The 23,509-nt window shown below is 44.9% G+C and overlaps 1 protein-coding gene across 1 annotated transcript; it reads right to left on the bottom strand.

The window, feature by feature from the left end:
• Positions 1-5,364: 5,364 nt before the first annotated feature.
• Positions 5,365-10,832, bottom strand: LOC117439206 (ER lumen protein-retaining receptor 2). Its single transcript, XM_034075003.2, has 5 exons — positions 10,214-10,832; positions 8,282-8,382; positions 7,951-8,109; positions 6,999-7,251; positions 5,365-6,530 (listed from the first exon to the last, which is right to left on the bottom strand). Exons 1-5 carry the CDS (start codon positions 10,302-10,304, stop codon positions 6,496-6,498), a joined length of 639 nt encoding a protein of 212 aa, XP_033930894.1. The 5' UTR covers positions 10,305-10,832; the 3' UTR covers positions 5,365-6,495.
• Positions 10,833-23,509: the final 12,677 nt, after the last annotated feature.

Raw genomic sequence — 23,509 nt, 5'->3', positions numbered from 1 at the left:
GCATGGAGGACGAAGAGTACACCTCTGAGTTCCTCCTGTCTGACTCGGATGAGCAGGAAGACGACATCTTCATGTCATCGACTCAGGCTGCAAAGCCGGGAGCGATGGCTGCTCCCCCGGGCGACAGCACACCAGCTTCGCCCTGTCTCAGTATGGACCTACAAGCCGTGTGTCAGCGCACTGCGGCCAAACTAGACATCCCATGGCCCGAAGTGGCCAAGGAGACCTCCAGGTCCCGTTACGAGGGAAAACTTTTTTCCCAAACAACGAGAGCAAAGAGGCAACTCCTCCCGGTCTTCCCGGAGATGTTGGATGAGGTGTCGGTCTCGTGGAGAGACCGGCCCTTTTAGCAACAAGGCCCCAATCCAGGGAGCCTCCTCCCTTGACTGTGACGGTATGGAGAGGCTCGGCCTGCTCCACATACCACCTATGGAACCGCTGGTGGCAGCCCACCTCCTACCGAGGATGGGCCCGTCACCGAGCAGGAACCCCACGCTGCCAGCAAAAACGGACCGATTCCAGTCTACCATGACGGAACGGGCCTACAGAGCCGCAGCGTTGTCCGCCAGGGCTCTGAACGTTTCCTCGATGCTAACCGCATACCAAGCGGAGCTCTGTGAGGATATGTCGAGCAATCCTGGACCGGCCACTCTGGACGAGATAGCCGCGGTCACAGACATTTTTCTCCGTGTCCAACGCTGCGCCGTCCAGGCCACGGGCAAGGTAATGGGGATCATGGTGGTGCAGGAAAGAGCTAGATGGCTCAACCTCACCAACCTCCCAGACCGGGAAAAGGAAGATGTGCCCATCGTTCCCGAGGGGATTTTCGGCTCCGCTCCCGCTTCCATGCAGAGGAAGTGCGAGTCGAAAAAGAAGGAAGACGAGGCTCTCCACCTTTGTCTCCCTCGAAGGGTCCAGCCGCGGCCTTTACAACGGCGGCCCTTCGCCCACGCTGCACCGCGCTCTGCTGGGTTCAAAGTACCAGGACAGCAGAGGGCGCAGCCCGCCCCGAGTCCCCAGCCCAGGCAGGAGACGAGGGCGAGTTGGTCTAGAAAATCTCCGGCTCCGGCTGTAGCCCAGGCACAGCCGACCCAGAATTTCGGCCAGCAGGCGAGGAAGAAGAAGCGAGCGGCCTGACAGCCCCTCCTTCTCCCCTCCGTGACGGAGCTGGAAGTTCCTTCCCCGGCTCTAAATGTGTCCCCGCCACCTCGAGAGATGCCTCAACGCCATCCTCAAGTCCGCACAAGACACATGTCACATCGTTATTGTCTGAATAAACCATTTTCCGCTGACGCATCCAGGCTCCGGCCAAGGGCGCAGCCCAACAAAATTAAAAGAAAGACAATAAAAAGTCCGTTAACCATAAATCCCCTTCTGAGAGCAGCTACGGCCTCTCTCAAAAGGCGGATAATAAACGGGTCTGTGAAGGCACCACCGCCACGCGCATGCGCAGTGCCGGTTGGGGCTTTAAGGGCACTACCGCCACGTGCGTACGCAGTGCCGGCTAGAGCTGTAAAGAACGGCCCGTCAATCCTTCCCCTTTCAAGAGCAGCTACGGCATCTCTCAAAGGACGGATTATTGACGGGTCCGTGAAGCCACCGCCACACACATGCGCAGTGCCGGCCAGGGCTTTAAGGGCACCACCGGCACGCGCAGGCGCAGTGCCGACTGGAGCCGTGAGGGCACCACCGGCACACACATGCGCAGTACCGGCTGGAGCTGAAAAGGCACCTCCGTCACGCACATGCGCAGTGCCGGTCGGAGCCACAAGAGTGACATCCCAGCTGGCTCTAAGGAGCATACAGCAGGAGATACTCACGATGTCTGCCTGGGCTTCTCAAAACAGTTATACTTTATCTGTTTTCACAAACCCAGTGAGAGTCAACCCACATTCTGGAGAGAAGAGTTCTCTCTCTCCCAGAAAGAAGGGTTTTATCTATAAAGCCCACCGAGCGGAGTCAGATTACGGAGGAGAATGTCCTCGTAAAGCACCCGCTCAACATGGGCCTCATAATAAAACTAAACCCCGAACGCCACGGCTTACGGAGAGTTTTGGTGATTATGAAATGCGTAGTGGCACTACACCCGACTTTTCCAGTGCGGGACGCGCCTACGGGTGATAGACAACACGATATCATAGATGAACCGCCAGGGGAGTTTGCGTTGTCTCCAGTTACACACACTGGCACACAAACTGATCCCTTGGAGCGGCAGACGTCTCCTCTCTCTGAGAGCGACACAAGTACCGGGTGTTATGCACCTAGGGACAGAATTACTGTCAAAAGGTGCACCACTCTATGCAGACTGGACTCCTCATCCAAGGATCGGGAGTCCGCTGTGGGTGCGTTACGGCGGAGCCGCGTTAAATCTGTTCGCAAGGGGAGAAAATGCTCAATGACAGCTGTTCTCTTTAATGCACGATTTAAACGCACCGTTAGGCGGGGACGCACTCGTTCTGTTCCCCTTAACTCCGGCCAGAGTGAAAGAGCAACGCCACACACGTACTCTGATGTTTCCACCCTAGCCCGCAATATACGGGCTGGCGGGGATATATCAGCTGTTGTGCGGGCAGCCGTGGCAGCCCCCACCACGCAGGGACAGATTGTCTCAGGCGGGGAGGGCGATCCTTCACCCCCGCCCAGAGCGCGGGGCACTATGGGCCTGACCCGTGAGTGGTACAATCTGAATACAGTGGGACTCCCTCAGAAGGTGATAAACACTATTCAGAGTGTGAGAGCTTCCTCCACCAGGTCTCTTTACGACTGTAAGTGAAGGGTGTTTGAGGAGTGGTGCCTTCAAGAAGGACACATCTCTTTTCAATGTCCTGTTGGGGTGATTTTATCATCTCTACAGGACTTGATCGATAAACACAGAGCTTTCTCCACGATCAAGGTGTACCTGGCTGCTATTGCTGCATGCCATGTGGGCTTTGAGGGTAAGACGGCTAGCCAACATCCTTTGGTTTGCCGTTTTATGAAGGGAGCTCGCAGGCTCCTCCCTGTCTCCAGGTCGCTGGTGCCCTTATGGGACCTGGCAGTGCTTTTAAATGGGCTCAGAATGACCCCATTTGAACCCCTGGAAGGAGCTGACATGAAACATCTGTCACTCAAGACAGTGCTGTTACTGGCCCTGGCATCCGCTAAACGGGTCAGTGATATCCATGCACTGTCTGTACATCCCTCATGCACTCAGTTCGCCCCAGGGCAAACGAGAGTGTTGTTGAAGCCCAACCCTGCCTTTAAACCAAAGGTGGTTGGTTCGTGTACCCCGATTGACATTGAGGCATTTCCTCCGCAGCTGGTTTCCTCCGGGGAGCAGCAGCAGGATCTGTTGTGTCCAGTCCGGGCTTTGCACACATATATGGACAGATCAAAGGAGCTTCGTCTTAATGACCAACTCTTTGTGTCCTGGGCTAAACCTCACAAGGGTAAGCCTGTTACTAAGCAACGACTATCCCACTGGATCGTGGAGGCGATTGCTTTGGCCTATACGAGTCAGAATCTGCAAGCACCTTTGGGTCTGCGGGCTCACTCGACTCGGGGCCTGGCTACATCCTGGGCTTTGTTCAAGGGTGTTTCCATCCAGGATATCTGTGCAGCGGCAAGCTGGTCTTCGCCACTCACTTTTGTCCGCTTTTACAGACTGGACGTCTCCGCTCCAAGCGTGGCCCGAGCAGTGCTGGGCACCTTGTTGAGTCGGGACTCCACCTGTTAAATTCTGGTTGATCGGTGATCTTCGAGATAAGCTCGTCTGGCAATACGGGAGCTACAATATCCCATAGTGAGAAATCGAACGGAGTGTTATGAATGAGAACTATAGGTTACTTACGTAACCCCAGTTTTCAGAGTAACATGAAGTGAGATGTCTCACCAGACGGCCCTCCTTGCTATGGTGAAGCGAGAAGAGGTGCTTATTTTGAATGACGCATGCGTCGTGGCGCAAGCTACTTATAGGGGGTGATTTCCCCTGACGCTGACGTCAAGATCACCAGCCAATCAGGATTGGCGTAATGAGATTGATGCTTCTGTTTGCTCCGCGATGAGGCGCATCCCATAGTGAGACATCTCACTTCATGTTACTCTGAGGACTGGGGTTACGTAAGTAACCTATAGATTGAATTTGTAAGGTAAAATTGTAAATGTAAATTGTACCCCTGTAAGGTGTCCTTGGGTGTTATGAAAGGCGCCCCCCAAAATAAATGTATTATTATTATAGGCTACATTTAAAGTTGAATTTACCCTGTGTTTGATTGGTAAGATGTATGAAATTGTATCAGCATTTGTATGATTACTTTTCCTTTTAACATGTTAAAATTCAATTCAATCGAAATGTATGTTAAAAATATTTGAAAAGCTTGTATTTGGTTTGTTGTTTATTGTTTAGAGTTACCTTTAAGATTTGTTGTAGGTATGCCCAGGTTTGAACAGTGGTTCAATTTACCCCCTGACCTGGATCAACTTACCCCTACACTGGGGCAAGTTGAGCCACAAGCCTTTTTTTTAAAAAAAGTAATATTTTCACTGCCCTTGATCAAATATTAATTTGTATCATTGCCATTGATATGAGACATCCTGAATTATAGGTGTGTGTTTTCATTTTTACTGTCATTTCTCCTTGCTTAGAGGACAGCACAACTAAAAAATGGCTCAACTTACCCCACTCTCCCCTACTTAATGTGGGAGTAGTTTCAATACTAGCCTACTGAGTCCAACAGTGTCAATCTCACAAAGAACTATTGGCAGAAAAAATAATAAATAAACTCGAGAGACGGCTGAGTGACCGCAGTGCAGAATCGCTGCATAGTTGAAATCTCCTAACAATGTTGTCCATTTTAGATACAGGCCTATTATATTTACAGCCCTTAATAACGTTCATTTTCTGGGCTCAATATTGGTCTTGGCTGTTTTCGTTGTGAAAACAAATGGACCGTAGATACACGGATTGACCGTTTTTTTGTTTCTGTTTTCTAGTGATTTGTTTTGAGAAGTAGAAAATGAATATCATCCCGTTTTTTGAGTTTAGTAAATCCCTTTTTCACCATGATAAAGAAAAACGCCTTGTATTTCAATTTTAAAACGAAAATCACATATCCAGTCGTTTTTTGTTTTTGAATATCCATTTGTGAAAAGAAAATCCAATGACCCCGCTGCTAGCATAACCCTAACCTGAACCAGGTGCAGTGTGTGTAATGCAGCAGTGTGTGTAATGCAAGAATGTGTGTGCTGAAAGAAAGGGCTCTCTATCTCTGGTTCTTTTGCATCTCTTTAGACATGTGCTAACTCTGCATGGAGGGTCCAGGCAGGTTAGGGCTGCAATAGTCAATGAGGTGGGACATATTTGTAACCATAGCACTGAGACAAATGTTTCCCATCAATCATTTATTTGTGGTGGCAAGATCATGCAGAAGCTCTGGTTAGAAATGAAAAGCAAACTTGGAATGGTGCATATAAAATCAAATAGAAGCAGGTAGGTCTGGAGTCTTTCAGATTCAGCGTAACAGTGATGGTGTGGGAGTGTGCTCTGCTCCAATGCAGCACAGCGACAGACTGTTCATATTGAACCAAGAAACAAATCATAAATATATCTGCTCTCGAAAGGACAATTAAAGACTTTCAATCCGGTTGTGAGTTCCCATTGAGCACATGACCTGAACTCACGGAAGGAGCCCATGAGCTCCATGGTGTGTACTCACAGGTGAGACACGCTGAGCCTGCTGGGAAGCAAAAGGACCTTCGATGAAGAAAGACGTTTACAGTGACAGAAGTTCATTGGTGTCTTTTCAACCCTTTACTTGTTTCACACAGAAACCACTTACATCAGTCCCTTTAGGGCCTTGCCAAAGAACCCTTCTTTTGGAAAGGAATGTTAAATGATGGTATCTGCGTGTCGATGTACTTTCTACCAAGGGACACTAAAACGGATATTCTTTATACATGGGAATGCATAGTGACTAAAAACAGAAGAGCTAAACAAGAGTCATTTGACCAGCAAAGTTATGAGGATTCTACAAATCCTCCTCAAACTGATTCGGGAAAAACAATGCACATTTATTTTGATTGCAAATACTATGACAAACGCTTGAGTCAGTAATATCCCACCACAAAAAGTCTGCTTCAATATCATACACTGCCAAATGATAGGCAATTATACATCTTCAGTATGTGGCAAATCTTCAGAGAACACATTTTCCTGTAGAAAACGTCTCCAGTTTGTTTCCGTTCTTTATACAGAGTAATAAAAAAGTTAAGGCAAGGTGCGTCAAACAGAAATCTGAAGGCCATGGACCAGCCTCTGCAGGAGTTCTGATCCACTGACTCTGGAGAGGGTGCAGCCAGCAGCCCATCCGCTCTCTGTCTCAGGCATCTTGCACTGGCAGGAGGGGAGAGGAGGAAGCCGTGGTGGTGGGGGGGGGGGGGTCAGGGGTGTCCACTACCACCCGTCCTCCCCTCATATCCTCCCCTCTGTCCGTCTGCCTAAACACTCGTCTTTGGCACCTAAGCTGGCAGACTCAGCTTCTTCCCTTTCAGCACTGAAACAAGAGCATGGACACAGTGTTACTGCAGCTTCAGCACGAAGGACGCTCGGCCCAGACTCATCCCCGCAGCAGCGTGCAGCTGAGGAAGGACTTGAGCCTTCTTCCTCTGGCTTTCTATCTTCATAGAACAAGTGAGCACGCCATTATTCCAACATGTAATAATCATCTCCTCTCCAGATCAGGTTTAACACGTTAGCTTCTCTAACCTGACATTGTTTCTGAGACGTAGTGCTGCTGTGAAATGCATTCAATTACATGTATCAACGCCATCTAGTTCTACACTCATTACATTCATTACACGTTATCATGCCGACCAGATAGTCCAGGGGTGTGCATAGGTTTCACCATGATGACATTTCACTTGGTCACTCTCCAATTAGCTGGATAGCCCCACAGTACAAAGAGCTTTAGTTGATTCACAGTTAAGTACCACTGACTCTGTCCCAGACTACATGCACTCACCTTTTGTTACATAAAGATAGAAGAAGTCGCAGTAGAGGATGGTTTGCACCACCCCGGCAACAATGGCGATCATGTCGAAAAAGCCCTCAAAGTAGAACCTCCATATCCAGTTGATGAGGTACAGCGCCCTGTACAGGCCCAGGAAGAACAGGTAGTGGGTGGTGATGGTCTCGGCCTCCCCCGTCTTGCTGATCATGAACAGCTGAGGCAGGATGGCCACCGACTCCAGGTAGATGGAGAACGTCCAGAGGATCTGAGCCGGGCAGAGACAGTGTGTGTGGGACAGAATGGTGCACAGACGTCCGAGGTAAACCACCAGCTTCAAATACATGTGCATACTTCTCCTGTAGCTTCTAAGAATCCTAGCAACAATAACTATAGTAGTAAATTAAGTTCAACTACACAAAGCTTTAGGTACGCTCTGGACTGCAAAGTGTACTTTGTATTTTAATTTGAACATGCAGATCTCAGTGCGAGAAACCTTGAGCACTGAGCCGTGGTGTTGCATCAGCGTCTCTTGGAGCTCCAAGCCAATAGAAATGGTTCCTGGCCGTCAGAAGCTGTGTGTGTGTGTGTGTGTGTGTGTGTGTGTGTGTGTGTGTGTGTGTGTGTGTGTGTGTGTGTGTGTGTGTGTGTGTGTGTGTGTGTGTGTGTGTGTGTGTGTGTGTGTGTGTGTGTGTGTGTGTGTGTGTGTGTGTGTGTGTGTGTGTGTGTGCTTAACATGTCATGTTTATACTATCTTTTCTATGCCCTTGAGTGAGTGAGTGAGCGAGAGAGAGAGTGAGAGAGTGAGTGAGTGAGCGAGAGTGAGTGAGTGAGTGAGTGAGTGAGTGAGAAAGCAAAGACAGATCAATGTATATTCACAGACATGGGAGAAGCACATGTGTGTGCCTGAGACCCAGATGACCTGTTGCAGGAAAGATGACATGTATGGGGGGGGGGGGTATCTTACCTCTAGAGGGGAGAAGTCGTGATTCACTAGGAAGGCCAGGCCACCAACAGGGACCACCAGGAACTCCACTCTGAATGTGTCATGGTTCCCATCATAGGTGGCCTTGAACTTCATGTAAATCAGGTACACAGTGGCGTAGGCACAGCCGATGTAGATGACCTGGAAGACAGACGGGAGCATGAGAGGAGAGTACTCACTTGCTCAGTGTGTACCGACCCGTCACACACTCAAGTAGAGACACGACAGGTGTTCCTTTGGCAAACACAGGTGTGGCCTAGTAAGGCCTGAACACTGTACTTAGTTGAACAGGATGTAAGAGTGAGTGTCTCACCTTCATGGTGGTGTTGTAGAGAGAGATGAAGGAGGTGAGGAGGTCCAGGTAGCGGCTGGTGAACACCAGGGCAAACAGAACCTGACTCTTCCCAGAAATACCTGAGGACACAGCAGAGGGCATCAAACATTCTGACGCCCCAGAACCCTTCACATGTGACTGCTTTCTGTTTGAAGGAAGCCAGTAGCTCAGCCCGGTAAATACCCACAGTAAGCTTAGTGGAGTGCTTACACTTCAGGGACTAACACACCATTAGCAACATCTTCATCCCAACACTATGGTGCTGATCAGGTCCCAAAGTGAACCAGATCAAACACTGTGGTGCTGATCAGGTCCCAAAGTGAACCAGATCAAACACTATGGTGCTGATCAGGTCCCAAAGTGAACCAGATCAAACACTATGGTGCTGATCAGGTCCCAAAGTGAACCAGATCAAACACTATGGTGCTGATCAGGTCCCAAAGTGAACCAGAACAAACACTATGGTGCTGATCAGGTCCCAAAGTGAACCAGATCAAACACTATGGTGCTGATCAGGTCCCAAAGTGAACCAGATCAAACACTATGGTGCTGATCAGGTCCCAAAGTGAACCAGAACAAACACTATGGTGCTGATCAGGTCCCAAAGTGAACCAGATCAAACACTATGGTGCTGATCAGGTCCCAAAGTGAACCAGATCAAACACTATGGTGCTGATCAGGTTCCAAAGCGAACCAGCAACGTGTGACTGGGACCAGCTTCTCATGTGTTCACAATACGACGGGCCCTTCCTGCAGCCAGCCTCTATACAGACAGTACATATTAAATATCAAAGACTAAGATAACTACATCTTAAAAAATAAAACGTAACATTTGCTTGGAAAAAGTGAGTTTATTATCCTGGTTCTCTGGCACGTAATGGTAGCTACTTTAGTTCAGGAGCATGTTATATTAGGAAGTTACACTGTTACACACTATTAATAAGCAGTTAGTACCTACAGCCTCTGCTTCCCAGGTCCCTGTCAGACTGGGAAGCAGTCGCTACAGTATAGGTAGCTAGTAGCTACAGTTGTTATACACTATTTACACAGCTGGTTTCATCCAGTGTCTTTCTGTTCCAACATGAAACACATATTACCTGCACAACATTATATTGCACTAGTTTATTTCTACTCTGTTTGTTCTTGCTCTATTTTATTGGTGTATGTCTTGTATATGTATGTTGTATGGTTGGAGGAGCCTGGGACTTGAGATTGCTATAACTAAACTGTAGCCACTGTTCATAAGGCCATAAAGCCCTCACTCTGTAACATCTCCTCTCAGGCTGTAAGGACATCACTCAGGTGACCGTCTGTATCACTGATGCAGCCTCACCTTTGGTCTTTGGAAGAACACTGCCAAGTGTCCTCCTGATAACAACCTGTAGCACGATCTTTCCCCCTGCCCGTGTCCCCTGCCCGTGTCCCCTCTCACGCGGCAGCTGTCAGTCTGGTGCTGGGTGCTGACACACTGAGGGGGGACACACTGAGCGGACACACCGGCCGGCAGTGACCGGGGCCGAGACATCAAGCTAGCAAAGTTTGGTCCAACTGAAAGGCCAAACTAAGACCCGCTGCATGTGGCCCTCTGGTCCCCTGTCCCTCTCTCCCTCAGGTTGTTGGGGCCCGCTGCGGGTCCAGGCTAGCTACACATCTGATGCTAGCTGGACGCCACAGCTGCTGCTTCTTCTTGACTTTAGCTTTTATTACGACTCCCTTACAACCAGTCGAGTTAATGTCTGTCTGCTGGCTGACGTCAGGGGGAGCTGCCAGCTGGCTAACGTTGGTTAGCTAAGGACTGGCTGTGGCTCCTACCAACATCACAGGACAAGCTCCACAGCCCTCACAACTGTGGCTGCACACACACTACAGACACACCGGACACACTGTGAGAGAGGGTACATGACGACTTACCGGCACAAGACCTGGTTTTCCATATTTTTAGCAGCAGGATGATGATGGCTGCTAGGTGGGAGAGATCGCCGGTTAGCCTGAAAACGTTCATGTTTATGGCAGCTCCAGCAGAGGAAAACCGATTGAGAACTCTTTAAATAGTTCAGTTAGTCTCCGGTCACGATTAATTTAGGAGCTGACAGCGTTGAATGACACCGTGACAGCAGAATAAACAGATTCTGGCTTCAGAAGATGGGAAAATGGCGAGCAATGTGCGACGTGGCCTGGGGAGGTGTCCGAGACAACAGCAGCCAATCCGACACGAGAAACGTTGGTGCGCTTAGCCAATCAGAAGAACAGGATGAATCATTTGCATACATTAGCTGCATTCCAAGTCGCATAACTTGCATCCCTGCGTCCTTCACCTGTGTATTTTTCCTTGCGTCTGTGGTCTGTAGGGTTAAGTTAGGCTACTTATTTTTCATTTCCTCGCTTCTCGGTCCTCGGGCTGCTTCTCAGGTCGATTATTTTCATTTCGTCGCTCGTCGGTCCTCGGTATCACCGGAAGTTGATTTGTCTGCGTCGTCTTGAGTAGCGTCCCATGGCGCTTATTTCTGCCGGAGGATCGAGGAGCGATAATGGAGGAGCGAAATTCTCAGATACTCACCCCGCCCCCTTACTGTGTATCGCTCACTGATTGGACGATGCAGTGCATGCACTGATGCTTCTTGACATGAGAGCAGTTTGCCAGCGGAGTAAAGAAAATACATGAAACTCACGAGAGTCACTCCTCAGTTTATACCGTGTTTTGTTTCAATTAATGTATCATTTAGTTACAAATATGTGATATATCTGAACAACAAAGTGGTCCTTTACCAGATGGTAAAAATGGGGAGAAGACAGGAAGAAATGTAGGGAATATAGCTCTGAGGAGAGAGAAGAGAAGAAATTGAAAAAGGCTCTTAAAAGTGCTCTTAGATCTTGCTTTGGTATCTGTTGAAGGAAAACAATACAGTGAACACTTTAGAATGCATGACCATTTACAATCTCACATATCATCAACAAGCTTTAACATTGGGGGTAATTTACGAGTTAAAGCACTAATCAATCAGGGGCGGACTGGAACAAGGACAGCTCTGAACGTTTTGTCCTAAATAGGACCACAACAATCAGCGTGCAGTAACTTTCTGTAGATAGTTGTCATGACATTTCTTCACAATACTATTAGTTGCCACTGTATGCAAGTATGACAGCCACAATAGGCATTTTTCCAAGCTTTGTATATAGGCCTACAGTGCCAAAAGTATTTAACTCAACATGTTCTTACATTAACTTTTTTTCCAACACAGCATTTACATTGTTTGTTAGCAGTTATGTTTTGGTGTACTTCTAAAGGTAATTATTCTAAAGGTTCATGGTCTCTAGTTCGTTTATAGCATAACGTTAGCATTTTGCTTCTGGCCATTAGATGATTCGAAAATTATAAAAGTAGGGTAGATATGTGGAGATTATCCGGCTGAACAAAACCAGCGCCATATAGAGAGGCGAAGTCCCTCCCTTTCCGGGAGCCTCCATGGGACCCCGGAAGCGTAAAATTATACATTGAAGTCAATGGAGAGAGAAAGGTTATCTTTTGATCCCGTTTGAATTGTGCCACGAATGACACATATGATGTTTGTCAATTTAAAAGAATATTTTGCAAGTCAAAAAAATAAAAATGTGTCGTAAAACTGTGAAGTTACAAATTTTTTTGTTTGAAACCGCTGAGTGAACTACAGGTCTCTGTCTCGCACAATACGCGTCACCATCACAAAGACGGCCGTCACGTTAGCAAATTTCACCTGTTTCTTTCAGAATGAGAATACAAGTATAAAACGAGGTGAACATCACTACAAGTCTGGACACGTTGAGAGCTGTACATACACGAAAGGGGAGTTAGTCGGTTCTGTAAGAGCAGCGGGACCGGCTTTACAAGATGTTGGTGAGTAATATGAGTGCAATGTGTAACGTTAATGTCAGCTAGCTAACATTAGCTAACAAGGTACACTAACGTGTTTTGTTTCAGTAACTAGTTTTCTCCTTAAGAACTTTGTGATCTCTGTGTATGCTGTGGATAACATTAGTGTTCACAAGAACAAGGTAAACTCCCGTGTTTTGTTTTAGTTGCTCTTCAGATTGAAGCGGCCAGTTTTATATCGACTATACAGTATAGTCTATACTGTATGTGTGATCTCCTTTTACATCTCGTTGTGTCATTTGAGTTTATTTGCTGTGTGTAGATTCAAGGGTTTTGGTATCTTGTCAATTTGTTTGGTTATCTAGGCACAGCTGTGTGTGACTCCCTCTGGTACACTGGTATGTGTTTTCCTAATGTAGAGAGCATTGATTAATTAATAAACTACACACTGAGTCTAGATCCTGACCAAATCCTTTTTTATTGTTGATCAAATGTTTTTCAAAAATGTATTCATACACATTTAGAAAAATACAATGTACAATCACAACCAGTACAACACACATTACAAAAAATACCAGAAAAAACAAACAATAACAACAATCAGACAAAACTATGGAAAAATAACCCCTCCCACCCCCAGATCCGGACCATCCTTGTATTATTGCTCATTCAATCTATTATAGTATGCTAACAAACATGGTACTTACTTTATTTGTACAGATCTGCATGGGAGACGATGGTGCGATGCAGAGCGCTGTCTGTGATTGTGCACGGGGGATGTACAAATGCAGCCACGCTGCAGAATTGGCAATATGTGCCATGTGGCAGATCAGCTCCACAGATGTTGAGTGCCAGTGGAGGAAGCCTGGCACTTCCAAAGTAGTCCAGCCGGTGTCTCAACTTTACCAACAGTGAGAGGAGACATACAACCCACTGGCCAGAGACATCGCCACTCAGGATGTAGACTGGTTCAGGTCTGCACTGAGGGGCGCACAGTGTGGCATGGCATGGCTTTTGTCACCTGAGCCAGAGCCGCGGCCTCAACATCAGGCCATTGTCACCGTGCCGGAGCTGGTGAAGGAGCATGGGGGTCGGGGGCTTGAGGCAATTCTTGCCTCAATGCGACTGAGCAGAGACCAGCAAGCTGCCATCCAGACAGCCACCGGAGGACAGCGGACAAATCCTCTGGCAGTTACACAGGCGGGGCAGGTTGACAGCCAGCAAGTTTGGTGCTGTGCTGCGGTCGGGACTTTCATCCACTCCATGCGCGTCCCTCATGAAGAGGGTGCTCGGGGGGTACAACTTGGACGGAGTCATGGCTGTCAACTGGGCGGTTGTAAACGAAGCCGAAGGGGTGAAGGCTTTTGTGCAGGACTATCAGGAGACAGTGTTCGAGTCTGGTCTCTTTGTGAGTGAGTCGGTGTTTTGGGAGCATCCCCCGATGGACTTGTGCAGCCATCTGCCCTGCTGGAGGTGAAGTGTCCACCATCATTATATAGGATATATATATATATATATTTGTATACATATCTGTAAATTGTATAATTTTATTTGATTTAAAAGTCTTTTTGATCTCTCTGTCTATAAACACAAACTGAGTAAGATTGACAATAAAGTTGACTTTGAAAAATATATATATTCTTTATGAAAATAGTTGACTGTTAGAGAAATGAATCCAAATGAAACGTTGGACTGAACTACAACTACGCCTTTAAATCTCTACGGACTGTTCCTATCTTTAAACATTTATTAGTTTTTTCTCAGAACAGATTTGATTTTCTGAAGTTAATTTAACTTTGCCGACCATGTAAGGTCATTATTAAAAAGGTACAATCAATTTGTTTAGGGTTGAATAAAATAATGATAAACATTTCATTTGGATAATTTACTGACAATAAGAAACTCAATGATGCTCTACTCACCTGTTCCTTTTTATAAAGTGAAACAGTTGAAACGATAGATTTTAGTAAACTTAAAAACAACCTTCTCCAAAAGCTATCAAGGAATATACCAAATACTTGTTTTAGAACTTTATTACATATTTTTATATAAATAGTTTGAGTGATCCATAATTGACAGAAGCTTGTGTTTACACTGACCTGTTACTCATATATTAATGTCTTTGTAACTTCAGTAAACCACTACCTCACTAATTTCTTTCATTCATCACGGTTCAGTAAACTAAGTGATACATGAACCAGTTTAATAATTATAATAACGTAGGATTGCAACTCTTTGAAACTGTAGGTGGCTCTTAAAAGAGCCGTTGTGTTTGGGTGTGCTGGTCTCAGGTCAGTCTAAGCCCTCTCTCGCGGATGCAGCTGGATGTCCTTGGGCATGATGGTGACCCTCTTTGCTTGGTTCATCTTACTGGGGGGGCAGCTACATGGATGTCGGTGCAGTCCACAATCATTGTGCAGTTGAAGGCAGAATGAATGTATTATTGACTCCGAATGAAGCACAACTTCATGTCATACAATACATTGACTTTATTTGTAATTGTGTAAAAACATATGAGCATTGATTAGCAAGCAGGACCTGCAGGAACAGAGCACGGTGATGGATGGAGCTGAGAAGAGAGAAGAATAAAGAAAACAGATCAACTTTATTATCGGATATTAAAAATTCAATTTCAAAACAAGTTGCCCCTCCTACAGTTTTCTAGGATGTAAAGATGATTTCACTTGACCTATGCAAAATATCACACTCAATACATGTGTGTCTCTGGGGGGTGCATTGTGCCTTTGATGTATATAAATAATATACCATAACCAAATACTATTACGTACAGTGGAAATCAGGTTGCCAGAGCAGGTCAGTCCAATGTGTTCATCAGGGTCTCAGCAGTTACAGGTGAGGGAAATAAAATAAAAGAGAAAAAGGTCAGTAACAACACTTTAAAGTAACAACACTTTAAATTATCTCTTTTAATAATGTTCTATCAGTAATCACTCAACTACTGTCTTTCCAACAAACAGATTGACTCACTATCATCACAATGAAACACATCCAGAAGAATGGACCACAGATGTTAAAGAGCCTGTTGCTGTTTATTTATAGCTTTGAATTCTTTAAAACCAATATTATCTTCTTAAACTTCTTAACTATGGTAGTCAGGAGCATCACTTTAGAAGCTATTCAGTATTTTTCACATTTATTTAATGTATTTATTGTTATTTTTTGTTTTGTAGAATTAATTGATTTACAGCCATATTATTTAAGTTAAGTTGTGTTCCAGCTAAAATGCTTTTATTTTGAATGTGATGGGTCAATTTGGGCACACAGCTGGGTTTATTTAAGGCAATCAGGGCACAGCAGCAGTCAGTGGGCACCGGGAAGGTATATGTTTTTTTTTTACCAGTGTCAGGGCTGAGTTCAGCAAACATTTAAACACCTGTATATTTGCTGTATTGTTCCCGCAAGCTGAAACTAATAAATACCACGAAAACGTCGATGCCTTGTCTGGACAATGGATTAATTACCGGCTCCTGATCTGCGTAAGGTCCACTGTGCCTGGTGCCTCAGTGGCCTTTTGAAACTCTGGTGTTGTTGACAAATAGCCACTACATAAAGTAAAAAACCTTCCTTATTGAAGCGGACACTAAATTTGTTGCACTGCATGGACGTTTGGACTGGAATCACCACCACGCTCAAACGGAGATGATCATGCTGATCAAAGGACAAAGGAACATGGACGCCGGCGCATCAGCGTTTGATCTGGAGATCTGAGACATTGGCTCATTGACTTTGTGAAACTTTGAATTGCCTGTTAAAGACACGATCGGAGAACAGAGGACCACCCACGGCTTAAATGGACGCCGCACAAACCTACTCCACAACAACATAACATTGATGTGAAGGCTAATCTGTCGGCTTTATTGGAAAAAAGCAAACTTATTTGGAGTGACTGAATGACTGTTTCGCTACATGTTGATGAATATTGGGAGTTGTTGGACTTGAAAAGACATTTATTCATAAATCTCCGACGTGAAGTGTCAATATAATTGCCTGTGTGAACTCAATCAGACAATATGGAGCAGCTGGTTGAGACAAACGAGACAATGCCTGTGGTTGATTCAGATGTTTCAAGTGTGGAGAATGTTGCTCCGCCCGAGCCCTCTGTAAAACGGGGCCTCGAGTTTACCCCAAAAGGCGTTTTACATAGAAACGTGCCAAGAAAAGAGATCGGCAAAAATCAAGCAGGCCAAGAAATACATTGAACCAATACGTGTCTGGATGAAATCTACTGACAATGTGAAGTCTGTGCTAGCTCATTTGTGCAACTTCATCAAGTGTTATGAGGACGCTAAGGGCATGCATGAGTCTTTCATAGATATGGATTTGCCCGAGGAGGAGGTCAAAAGGCAAAATAAATATTTCAATGCAACAATGATGACATTTTGTAATTTCACTGAGTCTGTAAAGGACTGGTTGTCTGCTGCTGGGCACCCTCATGTGGAATCAAATGAAAATGTTGACAATGAAGTGGAAAATAAGGATTTAGCAATGTTGATGTTGAAACTGATGTTGAGACTAAAACTAAACAAAGTGCTGTTATTGATGATATCAATCCGGAGGACAGTGCCTCTAACATTTCAGGTCCAAAGGAAAGGCAACACAAAACACACTCTAAAACATCCTCCACCGCATCTGCCAGGCTAAAAGCAGAGGCTGATGAAGCGGTAATTGTGGAGCGCATTAAGGCTTTAAAAATGAAACGTCAGTTGGAAGCAAAGGAGGAGGAACAAAGAAAAGGAACAGTTTGCTCTGGAGACCGAACTAGCTGCAACTAATGCCAAAATCAATGTTCTGGAAACTAGCTCCAAAAGAGATGGAATGAACTCTTATCTGGAAAGGAACAAGGCTCAGAGTACAAGGCAACTCGACCCTCAGGCTAATCAATTTGTCCCACAGAGAAATGACAAAGATAACATGCAAAATGAAAACAAAAAAGAAATTTGCGCCACGATTGATTCCCGGATTGAGACTGTCACTGAGAACCTAAAAAAGGAATTCTCCATTATGAAAGGCGGCACGCAGACAGCATTGGCGGGAATCAAAGCTACTATGCTAGCACACACGGAGGCCATCAAGGAAGTTGAAGGTGCCTTAACTCAACACTCAGATGACATCGCCCGGCTGCAAACCGAGGTGGCTCGCTTGACGGCCGAGACTGCTAAACTGTCGGATACATGTGAGGACCTGGAGGGACGTAGCAGGAGGAACAACATCCGCATGATTGGAGTCCCTGAAGGGAAGGAAGGCACACGTCCCAGAGAGTTTATTTCGCAGCTACTCACGACCTCTTATCCCTGGATCAGAAGCCGCTGATCGACCGCTGCCACCGATCTCTCCGACAGCGTCCCTCCGACGGACAACCGCCTCGCCCATTCATCCTGAGGCTTCACTATTATCATGCCGTGGTGGAGGACATTCTGGAAACCTGATATACCAAGGCAAGTGAATCCAGCTATTTCCTGATTATCCACCGATTGTGGTAAATCGCAGGAGGGAATTTACTCCGGCAAGGGAAATCCTGCGTAACAAACCGGACGTCAGGTACAGGCTTCTCTATCCAGCCAGACTCATCGTCGCTCACGGGGGTCAGCAGCACTCTTTCACCGACCCTAACGGCCCGTCCACACAGCGGCGTGCGTTGACGCTTGCCGGCGGGCGTGTCTGACACTCGACCAACAACCAATCACAGGAATCTCCCGCCCCTGACACACAAGCAGCGGTTTGATTGGATAGAGCTTGGACTGGCATATAATTCGATTGGCTGACGCTTCTGCCGAGGCATCAAAAGTTGAACATTGCTCAACTTTTGCAGCGAGCCACGCCAGCAACGCTCCGCGTCGCTTCCCACGATGCAGTTCGGCTAAAAGTGACGTCACCCCATTCAAAGTGAATGGGCAGAAGCGTTGGAAGCTTCAACGCACGCCGCTGTGTGGACGGGCCGTAAAGCTGCACTGGATTATGCCAGGCGTCACTTCGGGGCTCCCGAGGCACGGCCGAAGGCGACACCCGACGGATAATCTATAAACATTTAAGATACATGGCCTGGGCTGGCTGTTGATATAGGTTGGTGTACTTATCCTTTCCCCGCGTAGGCATATGTATATGTATATGTATATATATACAATTCAACTTTAATTTGTCGTTTAACGTTTAATTCTCAGCCTATTTGAATCAATTTCATTTTTCATTTCTTTAAGTTAACTTAAGTATTATTGAAGCATTTTTTCAGAGCTGTCTCCTGCTTTGCTAAGCTGTTTTTTTCTAAGTTCACTTTGAGGGAGATGTTTTGGAATATTATGTTTAACTGGGTCTATACTCACGTGCTTAAAGGTCTGATTGAGACGTGTTTTACTGCAATTCTTATTAGCCATCTTTCAAATGGGCTCACTTTTTGTTATATGCTTATGTGTTTTCCATACTCTAGTTAGATTATGTAAACAAGCTGCAGAGCTACCAGTTATCAATCATCAATCAATGTTTATTTATATAGCCCAATATCACAAATGTTAAATTTGTCTCAGTGGACTTCACAGTTTGTACAGAATATCAGTATGACAATACGACACCCTCTGTCCTTAGACCCTCACATCGTACAAGGAAAAACTTCCGGAGAAAACCCACAGTTTAAAGGGAAAAATTGGAGAAACCTCAGGGAGAGCAACAGAGGAGGGATCCCTCTCCCAGGACGGACAGACGTGCAATAGATGCCGTGTGTAAATTGAAAAGATAATACATTTGCAACATAGGTAGTCCAAATGTTTGGAAATGCATGTGTGTATAATAGGAAGATGAATCCACGAGGATATCCATCCAGGACCGATGATCCAGGACCACAGCCACGACTCGAGATCCAGGGCACAGGAACGCAGGATCATCCATGACTCCGGATCCCGGCGTATATAGACACCAAAAAGAAAGAGATTTGGGGAAGCTGGGTTAATCGGAACATGAGAGTACACAGGTATAGACAGAGAGAGGGAAGAAGTCTTAAGCACACTCTTAAAAACGGATAGGGTGTCTGCCGCCCGAACACAAACTGGAAGCTGATTCCACAAATGTGGAGCTTGATAAGAAAAGGCTCTGGCTCCCATTGTACTTTTAGAGACTCTAAGAACAACCAACAACCCTGCATTCTTGGAACGCAATGCCCTAGTAGGACAGTAGGGTATAATGAGTTCTTTAAGGTAAGATGGTGCCTGCCCATTAAGGGCTTTGTAGCAAATGCATGGACTAGTTTCTCTGCATCGTTTTGAGGCAAGATATGCCTGATTTTTGCAATGTTACGTAGATGGAAGTAGGCGGTCCTTGAAATTGATTTTATGTGTGCGTTAAAGGATCAATCCTGATCAAATATAACACCAATATTCCTTACAGTCTCACTGGAGGCCAAATGAATGCCCTCCATAGTTAGTATATCTTTAGATAATTTGTTTCGTAGATTCATCGGGTACAAGTACAATAACTTCAGTTTTGGTCGTGTTTAACATCAAAAAGTTTAAGGTCATCCACGTTTTTAGGTCCTTGAGGCAGTCTTGAATTTTATTTAGATGATTAATTTCATCAGGCTTGATTGATAAATATAGTTGAGTATCATCCGCATAACAATGAAAGTTTACAGAGTGATTCCTTATAATATTGCCTAACGGAAGCATGTATAATGTGAACAAAATAGGTCCGAGCACTGAGCCCTGTGGCACTCCATGGCTAACTTTGGTTTGCGTGGAAGATTCATCGTTAACACGTACAAACTGAGAGCGTTCAGATAGATAGGACCTAAACCAGCCTAAAGCAGTTCCCTGTATGACAACTAAGTGCTCTAGTCTTTGCAATAGGATATCATGGTCGATAGTATCAAATGCAGCACTGAGATCGAGCAAGACAAGAATAGAGACAAGTCCCTTGTCTGAGGCTATTAGAATGTCATTTGTGACTTTAACCAGAGCTGTCTCTGTGCTATGATGTGTTCTAAAGCCAGACTGAAAATCTTCAAATAAATCATTGTTTTTTAATTAATCACACAGCTTTTTTGCGACCGCTTTCTCAAGAATCTTTGAGAGGACGATTAGAAGATTAGAAATAGGTCTATAGTTGGCTAAAACCTCTGGATCGAGGTTGTGCTTTTTAAGAAGCGGTTTTATCACTGCTACTTTGAATGATTGTGGAACATAGCCTGATAATAAAGACATATTCATAATATTTAATAAAGAAGTGCTAATTAATGGAAACACTTCCTTCAACAGCTTAGTTGGAATTGGGTCTAACATGCACGTTGATGGTTTAGAAGAGAGAATCATTGAATGTAATTGTTCAAGGTTTATGGCTGAAAAGCATTCTAATTTACTATCTAGTGTTTAATATTAGAACTTACGTTTCCGGGAGCTGTTGATAACACGATACTGGTCTAAGGCAAGAGGTCATTGATTTTGTTTCTAAGAGTAACAATTTTATCGTTAAAAAAGCACATAAAATCATTACTACTGAGTGCTATGGGAATAGAAGGCTCAATCGAGCAGTAGCTTTCGGCATTATGCCATGGAGCTAATCTATGTTTTATTTTCTTCTTTTTCAAAGGAGCAACAGAGTCTAATTTTATTCGCAGCGCATCTGTAGCACTATCAACAACATGATCAATTTGGGGTGGTGTACATTTTGTATAAGTTTCTTCCCCTATATGCAGACATGCTATCGAGTTAAGTATTGGTGGAATCTCTTCCTTAAATGTGGCTATAGCACTAACAGATAGGTTTCTGCTGCAGGAGCTTTTGACTAATGCTTTGTAGTCTCGTAATAGTACTTCAAAAGTTACTAAGAAATGGTCGGATAAAGCAGGATTATGCGGTTCGACTAATAGTTGCTCAATTTCAATACCATAAGTCAGAACAAGGTTGAGTGATTATAGCAGTGGGTTGGTTTATTTACACTCTGACAGAAACCAACAGAATCTAATATAGAGTTAAAACAGTAAGGCTATTTTTATCATCGTCAACATGAATATTAAAGTCACCTACGATAATTACTTTATCTGTTTTAAGAACCAAAGTTGATAAAAACTCAGAGAATTCTGATAAGAATTCTGAATAAGGACCTGGTGCACGGTACACTGTAACAAATTACGATTGGCTGCAAAGTTTTCCAGGTCGGATGCGTAAGACTAAAAACGAGACTTTCAAAGGAGGTATAATTTAATTTTGGTTTAGTATTGATAAGTAAACTTGAGTCAAAGATGGCTGCAACTCCACCTCCTCAGCCCGTGCCTCGAGCAATATGAGTGTTGATATGGCTGGGTGGAGTGGCCTCATTTATGCTGACATATTCTTCATGTCTCAACCAAGTTTCAGTGAGACAGCATATATCAATATTATAATCTGATATTAAATCATTTACCAATATTGCTTTAGATGCTAGAGATCTTATGTTTAAGAGACCACATTTAATCTTCCTGTTTTGTTGCACTGTAGTAGTTGTTACATTTAGGTTATTATGTATGACACCTCTATTAGGTTTTACCTTAAATTGTCCTTGGGCAGACACACACACATCGCTAATATTGGGTATTTTATTGGGTATTTTATTGGGTTCGGGATTCCTCTGGATGACTGCCTAGGAGAGAGCGCAGAGAAGTGTGTAAGACTGCGACTCCGCCTCCTGGTCTCAACTCCAGTTTGTCATGGATTAAGTCCACAAAGCCCTGAAATGTTTGCCGAAATGAGATCTGCACCTTCCAAAGTAGGCTGAATGCCGTCTCTCTTAATCAGACCAGGTTTTCCCCAGAAGGCTGTCCAATTATTTACGAAGCCCACATTGTTTGCTGGGCACCACCAAGACAACCAGCGCTGAAATGATGACATGCGGCTATACATGTCATCATTGATCAGATTGGGGAGGGGACCAGAGAAGATTACGGTGTCGGACATTGTTTTAGCATAAACGCAGTTATGTGTTAGGAGTACTATAGATAGTAGGAGCTTTTCGCCTCCGCACCGGAAACCGCAAGGTTTTCTTGCCTGCCGTCTCCATCGTTTGGGGATGGGGACCTGGGCGAGTTGTTGTATTGTCTGTTGAGGGTATGTTTGTATATTTGCATTTATTGTTTTTTGTTTTTTTCTTTGTTTGTGTTTTTTTTTTTTTTTTCTCTCCACTTTGCAATTGCCTGGGCCACTGCACTTTCCAGTTTGTATGGGATAGATGGCGGATAATGGTGTGACTCCAGATAGACCTAACTCCACACAATTCTTGTCCTGGAATGTAAGGGCTATGAACAGCCCTGTAAAAAGGTCAAGAATTTTCTCACCTCAGAAAGTTAAATGCAGATGTCGTTTTTTTACAGGAGACACACTTGCGCATCAAAGACCACCATAGGCTAAAAAAAAAATCAACATTATAGTCAGGTCTTCCACTCAGATTTTGACCCCAAAGCCAGAGGTGTTTCAATCCTCATAAATAAGAGGATACATTTTTCCACCACTAACATTATTTCTGACAGAAATGGGAGATATTTCATTATTAATGGTATGGTTTGGCAAACTCCTGTTGTATTGGTGAATGTATATGCTCCCAATTTTGATAATGCTGCATTCTCTAACGGCTTGCTGAGCAAAATCCCATGTCTTAACACCCACCCTTTAATACTGGGAGGGGACTTAAACTGTGCTGACCCATCCTTAGACCGCTCTTCTCCCACCACGTTCTCTCCGTCCACTATGGCAAGGTCATTTTCTGACTTTATGTCTCTGAATGGCCTTGCCGACCCCTAGAGATATAATAATCCTCAGTCTCGTGATTACTCCTTTTTCTCTCATGTACATCATTCTTTTTCTCGCATTGACTATTTTTTCATTGACCATAAATTGCTGCCCAAGGTTATCTCTTCAGAATATTTACCAATCATCATCTCTGACCATGGTCCTTTAACTCTGGACATATCTCTGTCTACTCAACCTCGTACACCTCAATTCACTCCTGCTCTCTGATGCCAAGTTTTGCAGTACAATCTCCACTGCCATCGATGACTTTCTGTTTTCTAACAAGACAAGCTCCACCTCCCACTCTCTCTTATGGGAGTCGCTCAAGGCCTACCTCAGAGCGCAAATAATCTCTTATTCCTCTTATTTTAACAGGACCCGTAGAGCTAGACTGGACGAGCTCTCTAAGGCGATACTTGAGTTAGACGGCCAATATGCTTCGACCCCGTCCCCAGATCTTTATAAACAGCGCCTGAATCTCCATTCGGGATTCAATCTTCTATCTACTTGTAGCAGGATAGATTGTTCAGCCCTATCACCACACGGGGCAACCTTTATAAAGAGGGGTCAGTGTCGCTCTTGCTCCCTCTTGCTCTTTGG

Source organism: Pseudochaenichthys georgianus, chromosome 23 (genome assembly GCF_902827115.2).
Source record: "Pseudochaenichthys georgianus chromosome 23, fPseGeo1.2, whole genome shotgun sequence".
Taxonomy (NCBI): Eukaryota; Metazoa; Chordata; class Actinopteri; order Perciformes; family Channichthyidae; genus Pseudochaenichthys; species Pseudochaenichthys georgianus.
Note: the sequence above shows the minus strand (reverse complement) of the source record. Positions and strands in the feature narration are given on the sequence as shown.

Coding starts and splice junctions, on each gene's coding strand:
- LOC117439206 (XM_034075003.2), bottom strand. CDS start 10,304: ATGAACGTTTTCAGGCTAACCGGCGATCTCTCCCACCTAGCAGCCATC. Junction 7,252..7,950: donor ACGACTTCTCCCCTCTAGAG/GTAAGATACCCC, acceptor TGCCCGGCTCAG/ATCCTCTGGACGTTCTCCAT. Junction 6,531..6,998: donor CTATCTTTATGTAACAAAAG/GTGAGTGCATGT, acceptor CTCTTGTTTCAG/TGCTGAAAGGGAAGAAGCTG.